General features: G+C 44.3%; 1 protein-coding gene across 1 annotated transcript in view; it reads right to left on the reverse strand.

The window, feature by feature from the left end:
* LOC132562235 (golgin subfamily A member 6-like protein 2) overlaps nucleotides 1-18,573 on the reverse strand; it is a 77,585-nt gene extending 59,012 nt beyond the window's left edge. Inside the window, exons 1-5 of the mRNA XM_060226970.1 lie at nucleotides 18,521-18,573; nucleotides 18,060-18,251; nucleotides 17,600-17,893; nucleotides 17,081-17,330; nucleotides 16,595-16,689 (exon numbers count right to left, since the gene is read on the reverse strand). Of these exons, the coding sequence (XP_060082953.1) occupies nucleotides 16,595-16,689; nucleotides 17,081-17,330; nucleotides 17,600-17,893; nucleotides 18,060-18,251; nucleotides 18,521-18,573 (884 nt within the window). The remainder of the gene's footprint in view (nucleotides 1-16,594; nucleotides 16,690-17,080; nucleotides 17,331-17,599; nucleotides 17,894-18,059; nucleotides 18,252-18,520) is intronic.
* Nucleotides 18,574-21,877: the final 3,304 nt, after the last annotated feature.

Genomic DNA, 21,877 nt, shown 5'->3' on the forward strand with positions numbered 1-21,877 from the left:
AGGGCTTATACATCAAGGCGAGGGCTGATGATACATCTAGGCGAGGGCTGCTCATACATCTAGGCGAGGGCTGATACATCTGGTGGAGGGCTGATACATCTGGGTGAGGGCTAATACGATCTAGGTGTGCGAGGGCTGATACATCTAGGCGAGGGCTGATACATCTAGAGGAGGTCTGATACATCTGGGCGAGGGCTGATACATCTAGGTGAGGGCTGATACATCTAGGCGAGGGCTGATACATCTGAATGAGGGCTGATACATCTGGGTGAGGGCTGATACATCTAGGCGAGGGCTGATACATCTAGGCGAGGGCTGATACATCTAGGCGAGGGCTGATACATCTAGGCGAGGGCTGATACATCTAGGCGAGGGCTGATACATCTGGGTGAGGGCTGATACATCTAGGCGAGAGCTGATACATCTATGACAGAGCTGATACAACTAGGCGAGGGCTGTTACAACTAGGCGAGGGCTGATACATCTAGGCGAGGGCTGATACATCTAGGATACATCTAGGATGAGGGCTGATACATAAGCGAGGGCTGATACATCTGGATGAGGGCTGATACATCTGGACGATGGCTGATACATCTAGGTGAGGGCTGATACATCTAGGCGAGGGCTGATACATCTAGGCGAGGGCTGATACATCTGGGTGAGAGCTGATACATCTAGGTGAGGGCTGATACATCTGGGCGAGGGCTGATACATCTAGGTGAGGGCTGATACATCTAGGCGAGGGCTGATACATCTAGGGGAGGGCTGATACATCTGGGCGAGGGCTGATACATCTAGGTGAGGGCTGATACATCTATGCGAGGGCTGATACATCTGGATGAGGGCTGATACATCTAGGCGAGGGCTGATACATCTGGATGAGGGCTGATACAACTAGACGAGGGCTGATACATCTGGGCGAGGGCTGATACATCTAGGCGATGGCTGATACATCTGGGCGATGACTGTAACATCTAGGGCAGGACTGATACATCTAGGCGAGGGCTGATACATCTAGGCGAGGACTGATACATCTGGTCGAGGGCTGATACATCTGGGTGAGAACTGATACATCTAGGCGAGGACTGATACATCTGATCGAGGGCTGATACATCTAGGCGAGGGCTGATACATCTGGGCGAGGGCTAATACATCTAGGCGAGGGCTGATACATCTAGGCGAGGGCTAATACATCTAGGCGAGGGCTAATACATGTAGACGAGGACTGATACATCTAGGCGAGGACTGATACATCTAGGTCTGGACTGATACATCTGGGCGATGACTGATACATCTAGGCGAGGGCTGTTACATCTGGGTGAGGGCTGATACATCTGATACATCTAGGCGAGGGCTGATACATCTGGATGAAGGCTGATACATCTGGGCGAGGGCTGATACATCTAGGCGTGAGCTGATACATCTGGGCGAGGGCTGATACATCTAGGCGAGGGCTGTTAAGTCTAAGTAAGGGCTGATATATCTTGGCGAGGGCTGATACATCTAGGCGAGGCTGATAAATCTGGATGAGGGCTTATACATCAAGGCGAGGGCTGATACATCGAGGCGAGGGCTGATACATCTGGGCGAGGGCTGATACATCTAGGTGAGGGCTGATACATCTAGGCGAGGGCTAATACATCTGGGCGAGGACTGACCATCTGGGCGAGGGCTGATACATCCGGATGAGGGCTAATACATCTAAGCGTGGGCTGATACATCTAGGCGAGGGCTGTTACATTTAGGGCAGGACTGATACATCTAGGCGAGGGCTGTTACATCTGGGTGAGGGCTGATACATCTAGGCGAGGGCTGTTACATCTAGGCGAGGGCTGATACATCTGGGCGAGGGCTGATACATTAAGGGGAGGGCTGTTACATCTAGGGAAGGGCTGTTACATCTAGGGCTGAGCTGATACATCTAGGGGATGGCTGTTACATCTAGGGGAGGGCTGATACATCTAGGGGAGGGCTGTTACATCTAGGGCAGGGCTGATACATCTATGGGATGGCTGTTACATCTAGGGCATGGCTGATACATCTAGGGCAGGGCTGATACATCTAGGGGAGGGCTGTTACATCTAGGGCAGGGCTGATACATCTAGGGGAGGGCTGAATGAGGGCTGATACATGTGGGGGAGGGCTGATACATCTAGGCTGATACATCTGGTCGAGGGCTGATACATCTAGGGCAGGGCTGATACATCTGGGTGAAGTGTGATGAGTTTTGATATATATATATATATCAAACCCGAATTGTCTGGCCAAGGACCAATATCTGGTAAAGGGTTAGTCAGAGTATGATTTACAATTCGTTCGAGTCTCGAGATATGACCATAATAACCGATATCTGGTCGAGTGTAATATCAAACTGGTCTCTTCGTACTTTTTTTCATTAAGCAACAAAACTAAACGAGAATTTAAAAACTCGCACCTTGACATAAGCATCATGAAAAATGCTTTTAGAGGTTATTTTTAGCAGCGCAGCGTTAAGCCAAATCCGGACCCAAGAACCCGGATGGAATAATATCTGGTTGGTCATCAGTCTGGAACGAACACATCAACCGAAGTACATTAACAGACAAAAGACAGATAATTTAAATAAGAGCTGTCAATGCAAAATTCGCTTATTGTTGTGGTGTTTGTTTTTATCAAACTAGAGAAATACATGGATTTGTTAACTTATTGTATATACATATGGTCTGTCATATCGATAGCCTGGAGCCGGATGTATATCAAAGTGTCAGAATGAACATTTGTTATTGGTAAAAACAATCGTACGTGTGACGTCAGATATATGACGTCACAATAGTGTTACAATTGTCCAATGATATTTAGCAAACCAGTTACGCCGGAAAAAAAGAGCGCCAATTGAATGAAAATATCTGGTCAGTGACTTTACATATACGCTACGTTTTGGTGAAGGTCGCAAAAGACAAAAGTAGTCTTGTATTATATTTATCCTGCAACACGAAAATCAATATCAGACTCATGTTGTTGTTAAATCGGTGTTTACTCGACGATGACGTATGCTAAAGTAGGCCAGATGACGTACACTGAGGTAGGCCAGATGACGTACACTGAGGTAGGCCAGTACACTGAGGTAGGCCAGATGACGTACACTGAGGTAGGCCAGATGACGTACACTGAGGTAGGCCAGATGACGTACACTGAGGTAGGCCAGATGACGTACGCTGAGGTAGGCCAGATGACGTACACTGAGGTAGGCCAGATGACGTACACTGAGGTAGGCCAGATGACGTACACTGAGGTAGGCCAGATGACGTACACTGAGGTAGGCCAGATGACGTACACTGAGGTAGGCCAGATGACGTACACTGAGGTAGGCCAGATGACGTACACTGAGGTAGGCCAGATGACGTACACTGAGGTAGGCCAGATGACGTACACTGAGGTAGGCCAGATGACGTACACTGAGGTAGGCCAGATGACGTACACTGAGGTAGGCCAGATGACGTACACTGAGGTAGGCCAGATGACGTACACTGAGGTAGGCCAGATGACGTACACTGAGGTAGGCCAGATGACGTATGCTGAGGTAGGCCAGATGACGTACACTGAGGTAGGCCAGATGACGTACACTGAGGTAGGCCAGATGACGTACACTGAGGTAGGCCAGATGACGTACACTGAGGTAGGCCAGATGACGTACACTGAGGTAGGCCAGATGACGTACACTGAGGTAGGCCAGATGACGTATGCTGAGGTAGGCCAGATGACGTATGCTGAGGTAGGCCAGATGACGTATGCTGAGGTAGGCCAGATGACGTACACTGAGGTAGGCCAGATGACGTACACTGAGGTAGGCCAGATGACGTATGCTGAGGTAGGCCAGATGACGTACACTGAAGTAGGCCAGATGACGTATGCTGAAGTAGGCCAGATGACGTACACTGAAGTAGGCCAGATGACGTACACTGAAGTAGGCCAGAAGAAGTACACTGAAGTAGGTCAGATGACGTATGCTGAGGTAGGCCAGATGACGTACACTGAGGTAGGCCAGAAGAAGTACACTGAAGTAGGCCAGATGACGTATGCTGAGGTAGGCCAGAAGACGTACGCTGAGGTACGTACACTGAAGAAGGCCAGATGACGTATGCTGAGGTAGGCCAGATGACGTATGCTGAAGTAGGCCAGATGACCTACACTGAAGTAGGCCAGATGACGTACAAAAGTAGGCCATCCGGGGGAGTTGTTGAAGTACACTGAAGTAGTAGTGATGAAGTTGTTAAGTAGGGTACAAAGTAAGATATTCAACAATTCAAAATATAAAGTATTATCCGGGGGAGTTGTTAAAGGTACAAAGTAATGGTAGTGGTGGGATCCGGGGAGTTGTTAAAGGTAAAAACCACTTAAGTTGTTAAAAACATGTGCTGTTAAAGGTATATTGTTAAAGGTACAAAGTATACGTATCCTGAGGGGAGAAAGGTACAAAGTAACAGAGTTGTTAAAGGTACAAAATAATGGTAGTGGTGGGATCCGGGGGAGTTGTTAACGGAACAAAGTAGTGGTAGTAGTGAGATCCGGGGAGTTCTTAAAGAACAAAGTATGCTGAAGTAGGCAAAGAGTGGTACCTGGGATCCGGGGTTAAAGGTACAAAGTAGTGGTAGGTGGGGATCCGGGGGACAGTTAAATACGACGTATGCTGAAGTAGGCCAGATGAAGTACACTGAAGTAGGTCAGATGACGTATGCTAAAGTAATTGATTCACGCAGAAATATAATTCAACAATTCAAAATATAAAAAAGCAATATTACGAATTGCGCCTAATAAACCTGTTCATTATATCAAACAAAAAAAACCACTTAATTTAAACAGTTGTTGAATACAAATATAATGGTAGTAGTGGGATCCGGGGGAGTTGTTAAAGGTACAAAGTAATGGTAGTGGTGGGATCCGGGGGAGTTGTTAAAGGTAAAAAGTAGTAGCATCCGGGGGAGTTGTTAAAGGTACAAAGTAATGGTAGTGGTGGGATCCGGGGGAGTTGTTAAAGGTACAAAGTAGTGGGATCCGGGGAGTTGTTAAAGGTACAAAGTAGTGGTAGTAGTGGGATCCGGGGGAGTTGTTAAAGGTACAAAGTAATGGTAGTAGTGGGATCCGGGGAGTTGTTAAAGGTACAAAGTAATGGTAGTAGTGGGATCCGGGGGAGTTGTTAAAGGTACAAAGTAGTGGGTAGTGGTGGGATCCGGGGAGTTGTTAAAGGTACAAAGGAGTGGTAGTAGTGGGATCCGGGGAAGTTGTTAAAGGTACAAAGTAGTGGTAGTAGTGGGATCCGGGGGAGTTGTTAAAGGTACAAAGTAATGGTAGTAGTGGGATCCGGGGAGTTGTTAAAGGTACAAAGTAGTGGGATCCTGGGGAGTTGTTAAAGGTACAAAGTAATGGTAGTATTGGGATCCGGGGGAGTTGTTAAAGGTACAAAGTAGTGGTAGTAGTGGGATCCGGGGGAGTTGTTAAAGGTACAAAATAGTGGGATCCGGGGGAGTTGTTGTGGGATCCGGGGGAGTTGTTAAAGGTACAAAGTTGTTGGTACAAAGTGTGGGATCCGGGGAGGGAGTTGTTAAAGGTACAAAGTAGTGGTAGTAGTGGGATCCGGGGGAGTTGTTAACGGAACAAAGTAGTGGTAGTAGTGGGATCCGGGGGAGTTGTTAAAGGTACAAAGTAATGGTAGTGGTGGGATCCGGGGGAGTTGTTAAAGGTACAAAGTAGTGGTAATAATGGGATCCCGGGGAGTTGTTAAAGGTACAAAGTAATGGTAGTGGTGGGATCCGGGGGAGTTGTTAAAAGTACAAAGTAATGGTAGTAGTGGGATCCGGGGAGTTGTTAAAGGTACAAAGTAGTGGTAGTAGTGGCATACGGTGGAGTTGTTAAAGGTACAAAATAGTGGGATCCGGGGGAGTTGTTAAAGGTACAAAGTAGTGGTAGTAATGGGATCCGGGGGAGTTGTTAAAGGTACAAAGTAGTGGTAGTAGTGGGATCCGGGGGAGTTGTTAAAGGTACAAAGTAGTGGTAAAAGTGGGATCCGGGGGAGTTGGTAAAGGTACAAAGTAGTGGTAGTAATGGGATCCTGGGGAGTTGTTAAAGGTACAAAATAGTGGTAGTAGTGTGATCCGGGGAGTTGTTAAAGGTACAAAGTAGTGGTAGTAGTGTGAACCTGGGAGTTCTTAAAGGTACAAAGTAGTGGTAGTAGTGGGATCCGGGGGAGTTGTTAAAGGTACAAAGTAGTGGTAGTAGTGGGATCCGGGGAGTTGTTAAAGGTACAAAGTAGTGGTAGTGGTGGGATCCGGGGGAGTTGTTAAAGGTACAAAGTAGTGGTAGTAGTGGGATCCGGGGGAGTTGTTAAAGGTACAAAGTAGTGGTAGTGGTGGGATCCGGGGGAGTTGTTAAAGGTACAAAGTAGTGGTAGTAGTGGGATCCGGGGGAGTTGTTAAAGGTACAAAGTAATGGTAGTGGTGGGATCCAGGAGAGTTGTTAACGGAAGAAAGTAGTGGTAGTAGTGGCATACGGGGGAGTTGTTAAAGGTACAAAATAGTGGGATCCGGGGGAGTTGTTAAAGGTACAAAGTAATGGTAGTAGTGGGATCCGGGGAGTTGTTAAAGGTACAAAGTAGTGGTAGTAGTGGGATCCGGGGGAGTTGTTAACGGAACAAAGTAGTGGTAGTAGTGGGATCCGGGGGAGTTGTTAAAGGTACAAAGTAGTGGTAGTAGTGGGATCCGGGGGAGTTGTTAAAGGTACAAAGTAGTGGTAGAAGTGGGATCCGGGGAGTTGTTAAAGGTACAAAGTAGTGGTAGTAGTGGGATCAGGGGGAGTTGTTAAAGGTACAAAGTAGTGGTAGTAGTAGGATCCGGGGAAGGGGAGTTGTTAAAGGTACAAAGTAGTGGTAGTAGTGGGATCCGGGGGAGTTGTTAAAGATACAAAGTAGTGGTAGTAGTGATATCCCGGGGAGTTGTTAAAGGTACAAAGTAGTGGTAGCGATGGGATCCAGGGGAGTTGTTAACGTAAGAAAGTAGTGGTAGTAGTGGGATCCGTGGAGTTGTTAAAGGTACGAAGTAGTGGTAGAAGTGGGATCCGGGGGAGTTGTTAAAGGTACAAAGTAATGGTAGTAGTGGGATCCGGGGGAGTTGTTAACGGAACAAAGTAGTGGTAGTAGTGGGATCCGGGGGAGTTGTTAAAGGTACAAAGTAGTGGTAGTAGTGGGATCCGGGGGAGTTGTTAAAGGTACAAAATAGTGGGATCCGGGGGAGTTGTTAAAGGTACAAAGTAGTGGTAGAAGTGGGATCCGGGGAGTTGTTAAAGGTACAAAGTAGTGGTAGTAGTGGGATCCGGGGGAGTTGTTAAAGGTACAAAGTAGTGGTAGTAGTGGGATCCGGGGGAGTTGTTAAAGGTACAAAGTAGTGGTAGTAGTGGGATCCGGGGGAGTTGTTAAAGGTACAAAGTAGTGGTAGTAGTGGGATCCGGGGGAGTTGTTAACGGAACAAAGTAGTGGTAGTAGTGGGATCCGGGGGAGTTGTTAAAGGTACAAAGTAGTGGTAGTAGTGGGATCCGGGGAAGTTGTTAACGGAACAAAGTAGTGGTAGTAGTGGGATCCGGGGGAGTTGTTAAAGGTACAAAGTAATGGTAGTAGTGGGATCCGGGGGAGTTGTTAACGGAACAAAGTAGTGGTAGTAGTGGGATCCGGGGGAGTTGTTAAAGGTACAAAGTAGTGGTAGTAGTGGGATCCGGGGGAGTTGTTAAAGGTACAAAGTAGTGGTAGTAGTGGGATCCGGGGGAGTTGTTAACGGAACAAAGTAGTGGTAGTAGTGGGATCCGGGGGAGTTGTTAAAGGTACAAAGTAATGGTAGTAGTGGGATCCGGGGGAGTTGTTAAAGGTACAAAGTAGTGGTAGTAGTGGGATCCGGGGGAGTTGTTAAAGGTACAAAGTAGTGGTAGTAGTGGGATCCGGGGGAGTTGTTAAAGGTACAAAGTAGTGGTAGTAGTGGGATCCGGGGGAGTTGTTAAAGGTACAAAGTAGTGGTAGTAGTGGGATCCGGGGGAGTTGTTAACGGAACAAAGTAGTGGTAGTAGTGGGATCCGGGGGAGTTGTTAAAGGTACAAAGTAGTGGTAGTAGTGGGATCCGGGGGAGTTGTTAAAGGTACAAAATAGTGGGATCCGGGGGAGTTGTTAAAGGTACAAAGTAATGGTAGTGGTGGGATCCAGGGGAGTTGTTAAAGGTACAAAGTAGTGGTAGTAGTGGGATCCGGGGGAGTTGTTAAAGGTACAAAGTAATTGTAGTACTGGGATCAAGGGGACTTGTTAAAGGTACAAAGTAGTGGTAGTAGTGGGATCCGGGGGAGTTGTTATCGTAACAAAGTAGTGGTAGTAGTGGGATCCGGGGGAGTTGTTAAAGGTACAAAGTAGTGGTAGTAGTGGGATCCGGGGGAGTTGTTAAAGGTACAAAGTAATGGTAGTGGTGGGATCCGGGGGAGTTGTTAAAGGTACAAAGTAGTGGTAGTAGTGGGATCCGGGGGAGTTGTTAAAGGTACAAAGTAGTGGTAGTAGTGGGATCCGGGGGAGTTGTTAAAGGTACAAAGTAATTGTAGTACTGGGATCAAGGGGAGTTGTTAAAGGTACAAAGTAGTGGTAGTAGTGGGATCCGGGGGAGTTGTTAAAGGTACAAAGTAGTGGTAGTAGTGGGATCCGGGGGAGTTGTTAAAGGTACAAAGTAGTGGTAGTAGTGGGATCCGGGGGAGTTGTTAAAGGTACAAAAAGTAGATGGTAGTAGTGGGATCCGGGGGAGTTGTTAAAGGTACAAAGTAGTGGTAGTAGTGGGATCCGGGGGAGTGTTAAAGGTACACAAAGTAGTGGTAGTAGTGGGATAAAGGTACAAAGGGGAGTTGTTAAAGGTACAAAGTAGTGGTAGTAGTGGGATCCGGGGGAGTTGTTAAAGGTACAAAGTAGTGGTAGTAATGGTATCCGGGGGAGTTGTTAAAGGTACAAAGTAATGGTAGTAGTGGGATCCGGGGAGTTGTTAAAGGTACAAAGTAGTGGTAGTAGTGGGATCCGGGGGAGTTGTTAAAGGTACAAAGTAGTGGTAGTAGTGGGATCCGGGGGAGTTGTTAAAGGTACAAAGTAGTGGTAGTAGTGGGATCCGGGGGAGTTGTTAAAGGAACAAAGTAGTGGTAGTAGTGGGATCCGGGGGAGTTGTTAAAGGTACAAAGTAGTGGTAGTAGTGTGAACCTGGGAGTTCTTAAAGGTACAAAGTAGTGGTATCAGTGGGTCCGGGGTAGTTGTTAACGGAACAAAGTAATTGTAGTACTGGGATCAAGGGGAGTTGTTAAAGGTACAAAGTAGTGGTAGTAGTGGGATCCGGGGGAGTTGTTAAAGGTACAAAGTAGTGGTAGAAATGGGATCCGGGGAGTTGTTAAAGGTACAAAGTAGTGGTAGTAGTGTGATCCGGGGAGTTGTTAAAGATACAAAATAGTTGGATCCGGGGGAGTTGTTAAAGGTACAAAGTAGTGGTAGTAGTGTGAACCTGGGAGTTCTTAAAGGTACAAAGTAGTGGTATCAGTGGGTCCGGGGTAGTTGTTAAAAAAACAAAGTAATTGTAGTACTGGGATCAAGGGGAGTTGTTAAAGGTACAAAGTAGTGGTAGTAGTGGTATCCGGGGGAGTTGTTAACGGAACAAAGAAGTGGTAGTAGTGATATCCGGGGGAGTTGTTAAAGGTACAAAGTAATGGTAGTAGTGGGATCCGGGGAGTTGTTAAAGGTACAAAGTAGTGGTAGTAGTGGGGTCCGGGGGAGTTGTTAAAGGTACAAAGTAGTGGTAGTAGTGGGATCCGGGGGAGTTGTTAAAGGTACAAAGTAGTGGTAGAAGTGGGATCCGGGGAGTTGTTAAAGGTACAAAGTAGTGGTAGTAGTAGGATCCGGGGAAGTTGTTAACGGAACAAAGTAGTGGTAGTAGTGGGATCCGGGGAAGTTGTTAACGGAACAAAGTAGTGGTAGTAGTGGGATCCGGGGGAGCTGTTAAAAGTACAAAGTAGTGATAGAAGTGTGATCCAGAGAGTTGTGAAAGGTACAAAGTAGTGGTAGTAGTGGGATCCGGGGGAGTTGTTAACGGAACAAAGTAATGGTAGTAGTGGGATCCGGGGGAGTTGTTAAAGGTACAAAGTAGTGGTAGTAGTGGGATCCGGGGGAGTTGTTAAAGGTAAAAAGTAGTGGTAGTAGTGGGATCCGGGGGAGTTGTTAAAGGTACAAAGTAGTGGTAGAAGTGGGATCCGGGGAGTTGTTAACGGAACAAAGTAGTGATAGTAGTGAGATCCGGGGGAGTTGTTAAAGGTACAAAGTAATCGTAGTGGTGGTATCCAGGGGAGTTGTTAACGGAACAAAGTAGTGGTAGTAGTGGGATCCAGAGAGTTTTGAAAGGTACAAAGTAGTGGTAGTAGTGGGATCCGGGGGAGTTGTTAACGGAACAAAGTAATGGTAATAGTGGGATCCGGGGGAGTTGTTAAAGGTACAAAGTAATGGTAGTAGTGGGATCCGGGGAGTTCTTAAAGGTACAAAATAGTGGTAGTAGTGGGATCCGGGGAGTTGTTAAAGGTACAAAGTAGTGGTAGTAGTGGGATCCGGGGGAGTTGTTAAAGGTACAAAGTAGTGGGATCCGGGGGAGTTGTTAAAGGTACAAAGGAGTGGTAGTAGTGGGATCCGGGGAAGTTGTTAAAGGTAGTGGTAGTAGTGGGATCCGGGGGAGTTGTTAACGGAACAAAGTAATGGTAATAGTGGGATCCGGGGGAGTTGTTAAAGGTACAAAATAGTAGGATCCGAGGAGTTGTTAAAGGCACAAAGTAGTGGTAGTAATGGGATCCGGGGGAGTTGTTAACGGAACAAAGTAGTGGTAGTAGTGGGATCCGGGGGAGTTGTTAAAGGTACAAAGTAGTAGCATACAGGAGAGTTGTTAAAGGTACAAAGTAGTGGGATCCGGGGGAGTTGTTAAAGGTAAAAAGTAGTGTTAGTAGTGGGATCCGGGGAGTTGTTAAAGGTACAAAGTAATGATAGTAGTGGGATCCGGGGGAGTTGTTAAAGGTACAAAGTAATGGTAGTAGTGGGATCCGGGGGAGTTGTTAAAGGTACAAAGTAGTGGTAGTAGTGGGATCCGGGGGAGTTGTTAAAGGTACAAAGTAGTGGGATAATTAGTGGGTATAGTGGGGGGAGTTGTTAAAGGTAGTAGTGGGAAGTGATATATTGTTAGTACAAAGTGGTTTGATGGGGGGAGTTGTTAAAGGTACAAAGTAGTTTTATTAAAGTAGTGGGATCCGGGGGAGTTGTTAAAGGTACAAAGTAGTGGTAAAAGTGTGATCCGGGGGAGTTGTTAAAGGTACAAAGTAGTGGTAGTAGTGGTATCCGGGGGAGTTGTTAACGGAACAAAGAAGTGGTAGTAGTGATATCCGGGGGAGTTGTTAAAGGTACAAAGTAGTGGTAGTAGTGGGATCCGGGGGAGTTGTTAACGGAACAAAGTAGTGGTAGTAGTGGGATCCGGGGAGTTGTTAAAGGTACAAAGTAGTGGTAGTAGTGGGATCCGGGGGAGTTGTTAACGGAACAAAGTAGTGGTAGTATTTGTCACCTGAAGTGGCATTTTATAAAAAATAAGTCATTTGTATATAAGCATTTTATGGCCAAATACGATGTGTTTTATGTTAATCAGAAGAAATCTAACCCCAATGACCTTAAATATCATTATGGGTCAAGCTATTTTTACACACACTATTTGGGCACCATTAAGGGAACCTTTTTGACAAATATTATGATCCTAAGCCTTTAGCTTAATCAGAAGTTGTTTAAAGGTTAAAAAAAATGACTGCTGTGACCTTGAATATGGGTTAAGGTCATTTCTGTTCTCAAATATTACCGGGCATCATTGAGAACCTATTTTGGAATAACATCACTATTCTAGATGTTTTGGATCATCAGAAAATGTAATTTAAAGGTTTAACACATTTGACCCTGTGACCTTGACTATGGGGCAAGGTCATTTTTCTTTTTTTGCAAACTTTCTTGGACTTCATAAAAGGAACATACTGGCCAAATATAATGATTCTATGCTTTTCTATATTTCATAAGAAATTGTTTAAATGTTATCACACATTTGACCTCTGTGAGCTTGAATATGGGTCAAGGTCATTTCTTTTGGCATCTTTGTTGGGCTTTATGAAAGGAACCTTCCAGCCAAATATAATGATTCTCGGCCTTCTGGTATTTCAGAAGAAGTCGTTTAAAAGGTTTTAACACATTTGACCTTTGTGACCTTCAATAAGGGTCAAGATCATTTCTTTCTGCAAACTTTGTTGGGCTCTATAAAAGGATCCTTCTAGCCAAATATAATGATTCTAGACCTTCAGGTATTTTGAAAGAAGTCGTTTAAAGATTTAGCACATTTGACCTCTGTGACCTTGAATTTAGGTCAATGTCATTTCATTTTACAGATTTTGTTGCGCTTCATCTAAGGAACCTTCCAGCTAAATATGATAACTCTACGCCTTTCGGTATTTCAGAAGAGGATGTTTAAATGAAAAGTTGACAAACGCCGGACGGAAAACAGACGGACGATGACTCCCCGCTATGGCACACGGTCACTTGGCCCTTTTGGCCAGGTGAGCTAAAAACAAAATACACCACAGCAATATGTGGAAACTAATAGAAAAATATATCATGCACGAATACTGCTCCCAACACAATATATTTGTCACAGTTTTCATGAGAGAATGCATTATAAATTGTCTTTGTTAAAAATACAGTGGATTATGGACAGGTCTTTTTTGACTTCACGGACAGTTTGGGACAGCTGATGCTCACAATTAGGTACAAGTCATCCCAAACGTCACAGATGAATCACCTCTGATATTGTCAACTGGACAATTCACTTCAGATATAACAGTCGGCAACTTCCTGAATTTAAAGGTAATGTAAGCCCAGAATTATGGACAAGTCATCATAGACGTCATGGATGAATCACCTCGGATATTGATAACCAGACAAATCACCTCAGATATTCCTGACCATCATTTGCTTGAATACAACAGTTGTTGAAGCCCACAATTATGGTCAATTCTTCCAAGAATTTACGAATTAAACTCGGGTATCGCCAAATGGACAAAAACACCTCAGATATATCTGCTATCATGATCATAAAATATCAGTCATCAAACATATAAATGAATAAGAAAACTTGTTTTTTTTTTGTAAATGATCCATTCTTAATCATGGTTGAAGTTTCAATGATAATTTTTATTTAATTTTTCAAAGCATTTTAAACATACAGATAAACAACCTTGCACACCTCACACACCAAAGCACTTGTAGACCTCATGCATCTTATTGTACAATCATCATCCTCCTCCTCATCATCATCATCATTCCATATACACTCATCAGCCCATGTACAAATCATTATAAATATATATAAACTTGATTTATTTTACAACAATTTCGAAACAAGTTATGTCAACTTATACTAATCACTCTTGTTGGCCCGGCTGTAAGCGCATGAGTGGTCTTATTGTGGGAGGAAACCGGAGTACCCGGGGAAAACTTACGTGGTTGGGCAGGTGACCCCTTACCTTTTCACGTCCGTTCCGGGAATCGAACCCCGGTCGACTAGGTGAAAGGCGAGTGTATAACCACTATGCCACCCGACCACCCATGGTATAATCGTTATCATCACTCATCATCATCATCATCATCATCACTCATCATCATCATCATCACTCACCATCATCATCAAATTTCCACATGCATACTCTTCATCATCCACAGTCAACACTGTGCCATCATGTCATGTGCAATCAGCATCATACCATATAAAAGCAGTATAATCCATGTACAATCATTTTCTCTCGCTCAGTCATCATCATCATTACTGAATATACAAGTACACAAATTTTTTCACCCACACATACAACAAAATGAGAGAAGAAAAAAAACAGTACGAGAATGTATTGAAATGGAGAGAGTAAATAATATGGAGAGAGAGAAAGAGAGAGAGTTTACGGGTCTAGAAGCGAGATCTGATTTAATCATCCAAAAAACAAAGATATTCTTACATAATGGTAAATTCAAATTTTCAACATAAACAAGAGAATCATAGGCCAAAGGTCATCTGACTACGAAACCTTACCCACGGTCAGATGATCTAAAAATGACAAAAATTGAAAACTTACTTTTTCCAGATCTGGATACCATAAAAGAATTTTAAAAATTGTGAAACTATTTGGTACAACCTAACTCATATATCAAAATCTTCTAATTCTTCAACCAAACTATCAACACTGCATGATAATGTCTTGACAAAAGAAAAGGTCCAATGGTCTTAACAGTCACCTGAATTCCATAAACATTGGTTGCTTTTGTTAGGGTTAGGGGTTGAATTAGAGAGAAATAGATTTCTACAAGCTTCCAACTTAATACCCCTCCCCAAGGGAAAATGCAAGGATTATAAATTCATAATTTGAGTTAAAGCATCTCAAAAACTCTTCCATCTATGAAAAGTATTTGATTCTTCCATATCTGAGTGTTAAGGAGATTTTCGAAAATTTGATTCAATTTGACACCTGCCAAAGTCCCCTAGGTCGGAGACATTGTACTTCATTCCAATGGCCATGAAAATACCTACCAAATTTTATTTAAATTGGCTCAGGGGTTGTCAAAAGAAGTAAAATGTGTATTGTTTTACAATAGATGGGCAAAATGCAAGAACTTCTTCACAACTCTTTACTATCTAGTATGAAATGCTGTTTACTTTCAGTAATAACAATCCTGCCAATGTTTTATAAACAGGAGACCAACTGGCCTTAACTGTCATCTGAATAAATAAACAGCTCAGCTAATCTACAGCATACAAAGAAGATACCATTTGGTCATAGAAACATTTTCTGCAAACTTAAAATCATATTTTTTATACATGCTACTACACAAATGTCATTATTCCAAACCTATTGCTTATTGAAAAAACAAAATTATATCTCAACTCATTTAACCAAAGAGATCTTTAACATCTGTCATGGTCAATTATTTGAAAACGATTGTCCTTCATCCACTAACATTGAAAAACCAGTTTCAACAACATTGATCTTTTTGTTATTGACAAGAAGTCATTAAAGATTGTAACAAATTTGACCCTTGTGACCTTTAAAAAGTGAAAATATAAATAAAATGAACATAATTGGTAATTCATTCTAACATTCTACATTTATCCCTGTGACCTCGAAAATGGGTCAAGATCTTTCATTTGATCACACATTCTTGACAGAAATTTTTCATACTGAGCATATTGAAATACTACAAACTTAGAAACTCATCTATCCTTGGTCAAGTCAATGGAAGTATCGTACTTATTATTGACAAATAGTATTGGCACATTTTTGCAAGATACCATCTGCATTTGCTCTTTCTTGCTGTTTGAAAATACTTTAATCATTTATAGTTTTGGTATCAACAACTTGAAAAATAAAGGAACTCCATTGAATGTTGTTTTGCGTATGAAAGTTCTCCATAAAATGGAGCTGTACAGTACAAATATATACAAAACACAAATATATACCAATATATTATATACAAAACTGTACTATGATATATATACACACCTTGATCCCAGTTTATTCAAGACTGTTGTATGAAGGAATGACAACGGATGCACAAGATGTTATAAAAATATGATATAGATCAAGTGGTCAAAATTAAGTATTAACAACATAAAGACATGTTTGACAATGTTAATAAAAAGTTGGTAATAAATGATTTCACATTAGAACTTAGATCAATCCATTGTCTACAAACTGCTCCCCAATGATGACAAGAACATCTATTTATTACAGGTTTCTGACCCACAATCTGCTTTTCTACAAATTTGAACAGCAGAAATAGCATGAAACAGTTTTAGGTTTCCGACCCCCATTCAGTTTATCCACAATTCTGAAGAATTTTTTTCCCAGTAAATCTTCACTTTCTTTCTTTTCCAAATTTTTCCATCATTAACCCTGCTTAGGTCAATTGCTTTCCCACATTGATGTGGTGTTGGCCGTATTTTTCTGTTTCTTGAAGAGCAGCAGACTTTAGTTGTTTTTTTATGGGCTTCGATATGTATTTATCATCAAACTTTTTGGCGATATCTGACCCAGAATCACATGGCTCAATGGCACCTACAATGTCAGGTGATGTCATATTGTGTAAATCCTCATATTCATCCAGTTGGGCGAATGATAACTCCTGGATAAGATCTGTAATAAAGATATCTTCATATAATAATGGCCCCTTCAGTCATTTTATTTCTACTTCATGGTTTTAAATCAATATTGTTAAGATGGTCATTTACAGTCCTTTAGCAATGTGAAAATATATGAAAAAACATACTGGGTGTAGGTCATGAGGGTACGAGGCAATTACTAAGCCTTGTGGTAACAAAATAGTGTTTTAAGGTTATTCAGAAAAGATGATGGTAGTCCAAGAAAGAATCTGTTTTCGTTAGAACTGATGTAATTTTCATTACTAAAATATTTTAATTCACCCTTAATGGCACCAACATCACCCCTCACAGCAGTGACATCACACCTCATGGCACCAACATCACCCCTCACAACAGTGACATCACCCCTTATGGCACCAACATCACCCCTCACAGCAGTGACATCACACCTCACGGCACCAACATCACCCCTCATGGCACCAACATCAACCCTCACAACAGTGACATCACATCTCATGGCACCAACATCACCCATCACACAGTGACATCACACCTCATGGCACCAACATCACCCCTCACAACAGTGACATCACAACGCATGACACCAACATCACGCCTCACAACAGTGACATCACCCCTCATGGCACCAAATTCACCCCTCACAACAGTGACATCACACCTCCTGTCACCAACATCACCCCTCACAACAGTGACATCACACCTCATGGCACTACCATCACCCCTAACAACAGTGAAATCACACCTCATGGCACCAACATCAATCCTCACAACAGTAAGATCACACCTCATGGCACCAACATCACCCCTCAAAACAGTGACTCCCCCCTCACAACAGTGGCATCACCCCTAATGGTACCAACATCACCCATCACAACAGTGATACCACACCTCACAACAGTGACATCACCCCTTATGGCACCAACATCATCCCTCACAGGAGTGACATCACACCTCATGGCACCAACATCACGGCTCGAAACAGTGACATCACCCCTTATGGCACCAACATCAACCCTCACAACAGTGACATCACCCCTCATGGCACCAACATCACGCCTCACAACAATGACATCACCCCTCCTGGCACCAACATCACCCCTCACAACAGTGACATCACCCCTCATGGCACCACCATCACCCCTAACAACAGTGACATCACACCTCATGGCACCACCATCACCCCTAACAACAGTGAAATCACACCTCATGGCACCAACATCAATCCTCACAACAGTAAGATCACACCTCATGGCACCAACATCACCCCTCAAAACAGTGACTCCCCCCTCACAACAGTGGCATCACCCCTAATGGTACCAACATCACCCATCACAACAGTGATACCACACCTCACAACAGTGACATCACCCCTTATGGCACCAACATCATCCCTCACAGGAGTGACATCACACCTCATGGCACCAACATCACGGCTCGAAACAGTGACATCACCCCTTATGGCACCAACATCAACCCTCACAACAGTGACATCACCCCTCATGGCACCAACATCACGCCTCACAACAATGACATCACCCCTCCTGGCACCAACATCACCCCTCACAACAGGGACATCACACCTCATGGCACCACCATCACCCCTAACAACAGTGACATCACACCTCATGGCACCACCATCACCCCTAACAACAGTGAAATCACACCTCATGGCACCAACATCAATCCTCACAACAGTAAGATCACACCTCATGGCACCAACATCACCCCTCAAAACAGTGACTCCCCCCTCACAACAGTGGCATCACCCCTAATGGTACCAACATCACCCTCACAACAGTGATACCACACCTCACAACAGTGACATCACCCCTTATGGCACCAACATCATCCCTCACAGGAGTGACATCACACCTCATGGCACCAACATCACGGCTCGAAACAGTGACATCACCCCTTATGGCACCAACATCAACCCTCACAACAGTGACATCACCCCTCATGGCACCAACATCACGCCTCACAACAATGACATCACCCCTCCTGGCACCAACATCACCCCTCACAACAGGGACATCACACCTCATGGCACCAACATCACCCCTCACATCATTGACATCTCATCTCATGGCACCAAGTTCACCCCTCACAGCAGTGACATCACACCTCATGGCACCAACATCACGGCTCTAAACAGTGACATCACCCCTAATGACACCAACATCAACCCTCACAACAGTGACATCACCCCTCATGGCACCAACATCACCCTTCACTCAGTTACATCACTCCTCACAACAATGACATCACACCTCCTGGCACCAACATCACCCCTCACAGCAGTGACAGTGGCATCCTCCCTCATGGCACCAACATCACCCCTCACAACAGTGACATCACAACGCATGGCACCAACATCACGCCTCACAACAGTGACATCACGCCCCACAACAGTGACATCACCCCTCATGGCACCAAATTCACCCCTCACAACGGTGACATCACTCCTCACAACAGTAACATCACACCTCCTGTCACCAACATCACTCCTCACAACAGTGACATCACGCCCCACAACAGTGACATCACCCCCATGGCACCATATTCACCCCTCACAACAGTGACATCACCCCTCATGGCATCAACATCACGCCTCACAACAGTGACATCACCCCTCATGGCACCAACATCACCCCTCAAAACAGTGACATCACACCTCACGGCACCAACATCACCCCTCACAACAGTGACATCACACCTCATGGCACCGACATCAACCCTCACAACAGTGACATCACACCTCATGGCACCAACATCACCCATCACACAGTGACATCACCCCCTCATGGCACCAACATCACGCCTCACAACATTGACATCACCCCTCATGACACGAACATCACCCCTCACAACAGTGATACCACCCCTCACAAAAGTGACATCACCCCTCATGGCACCAACATCACGCCTCACAACAGTGACATCACATCTCATGGCACCAACAGTAACATCACACCTCATGGCACCAACATCACCCATCTCACAGTGACATCACACCTCATGGCACCAACATCACCCCTCACAACAGTGACATCACGCCTCACAACAGTGACATCACCCCTCATGGCACCAAATTCACCCCTCACAACAGTGACATCACACCTCATGGCACCACCATCACCCCTAACAACAGTGAAATCACACCTCATGGCACCAACATCACCCCTCACAACAGTGACATCACCCTTCCTGGCACCAACATCAACCCTCACAACAGGGACATCACACCTCATGGCTCCAACATCACCCATCACACAGTGACATTACCCCTCATGGCACCAACATCACCCCTCACACAGTGACATTACCCCTCATGGCACCAACATCACCACTCACAACAGTGGCATCCTCCCTCATGGCACCAACATCACCCCTCACAACAGTGACATCACACCTCCTGTCACCAACAACACCCGTCACAACAGTGACATCACCCCTTATGGCACCAACATCACCCCTCACAACAGTCACCCCTCACAACAGTGACATCACTGTCACCAACATCACTCCTCACAACAGTGACATCACTCCTCATGGCACCAAATTCACCCCTCACAACAGTGACATCACTCCTCACAACAATGACATCACACCTCCTGCCACCAACATCACCCCTAACAACAGTGACATCACCCCTCATGGCACCAACATCACCCCTCACAACAGTGACATCTCCCCTTATGGCACTAACATCACCCCTCACAACAGTGACATCGCCCCTCATGGCACCAATTTCACCCCTCACAACAGTGACATCACTCCTCACAACAGTGACATCACACCTCCTGTCACCAACATCACTCCTCACAACAGTGACATCACCCCTCATGGCACCAAATTCACCCCTCACAACAGTGACATCACTCCTCACAACAATGACATCACACCTCCTGCCACCAACATCACCCCTAACAACAGTGACATCACCCCTTATGGCACCAACATCACCCCTCACAACAGCGACATCTCCCCTTATGGCACTAACATCACCCCTCACAACAGTGACATCACCCCTTATGGCACAGCATCATCTCTTAAATCACTGGAGATACCTGTTACAATGTTTGAAGAAGATCCAATGTTATGTCAAAATTCTAAACAGTTTTGATAAAAATCGGTTTTTAGTACAGCCATAAGAAGGAATTATAAACAGACCTATGGGTGAATTACAGCTTGATGAAGGCTGGGACGCAAGCACTAGACGTCCCTGATGTAGGATGGACAGCTGACAAATGACGGAAGTTATATCTTTATCTAATAAGTGCAGAGTAAAACATTTCACACCCTAGTGTCACCACTGATGGTTACTAAACAATAGTGTCAACACTTATGGTTACTATACAATAATGACACCTCTGATGGTTACTACACAATAGTGTCACCACTGATGGTTACTAAACAATAGTGTCACCACTTATGTTCAATACACAATAGTGTCACCACTTATGGTTACTACACAATGGTGTCACCACTGATGGTTACTACACAATAGTGTCACCACTGATGGTTACTACACAATAGTGTCACCACTGATGGTTACTACACAATAGTGTCACCACTGATGGTTACTACACAATAGTGTCACCACAAATGGCCACTACACAATAGTGTCATCACTGAAGGTTACTACACAATAGTGTCACCACTGATGGTTACTACACAATAGTGTCACCACTGATGGTTACTACACAATAGTGTCACCACTGATGGTTACTACACAATAGTGTCACCACTGATGGTTACTACACAATAGTGTCACCATAGATGATTATAACAGAATGTTGTCACCAGTGATGGTTACTACACAATAGAGTCGTCAATGATAATTATTACACAATAGTGTCACCACTGATGGTTACTGTACAATACTGTCACCACTGATGGTTACTACACAATAGTGTCACCACTGATGGTTACTAAACAATAGTGTCACCACTGACGGTCACTACCCAATAGTTTTACCACTGATCGTCAAAACACAATCATTTCACCACTGATAGTTACCACACAATAGTGTCACCACTGATGGTTACTACACAATAGTGTCACCACTGATTGTTACTACACAATAGTGTCACCACTGATGGTTACTACACAATAGTGTCACCACTGATGGTTACTACACAATAGTGTCACCACTGATGGTTACTACACAATAGTGTCACCACTGATGGTTACTACACGATTGTGTCACCACTGACGGTTACTACACAATAGTGTCACCACTGACTGTTATTACACAATAGTGTCACCACTGATGGTTACTACACAATACTGTCACCACTGATGGTTACTACACAATAGTGTCACCACTGATGGTTACTACACAATAGTGTCACCACTGATGGTTACTACACAATAACGTCACCACTGATGATTACTACACAATAACGTCACCACAGATGGTTACTACACAACAGTGTCACCACTGATGGTTAGTACATGAAAGTGTCACCACTGAACGTTATTACATAAAAGTGTCACCACTGATGGTTACTACACAATAGTGTCACCACTGATGGTTACTACACAATAGTGTCACCACTGATGGTTACTACACAATAGTGTCACCACTGATGGTTACTACATAATAGTGTCACCACTGATGG

The sequence above is a fragment of the Ylistrum balloti genome, unplaced genomic scaffold (genome assembly GCF_031769215.1).
Source record: "Ylistrum balloti isolate Yb309-2 unplaced genomic scaffold, AGI_CSIRO_Ybal_v1 Utg371380, whole genome shotgun sequence".
NCBI lineage: Eukaryota > Metazoa > Mollusca > Bivalvia > Pectinida > Pectinidae > Ylistrum > Ylistrum balloti.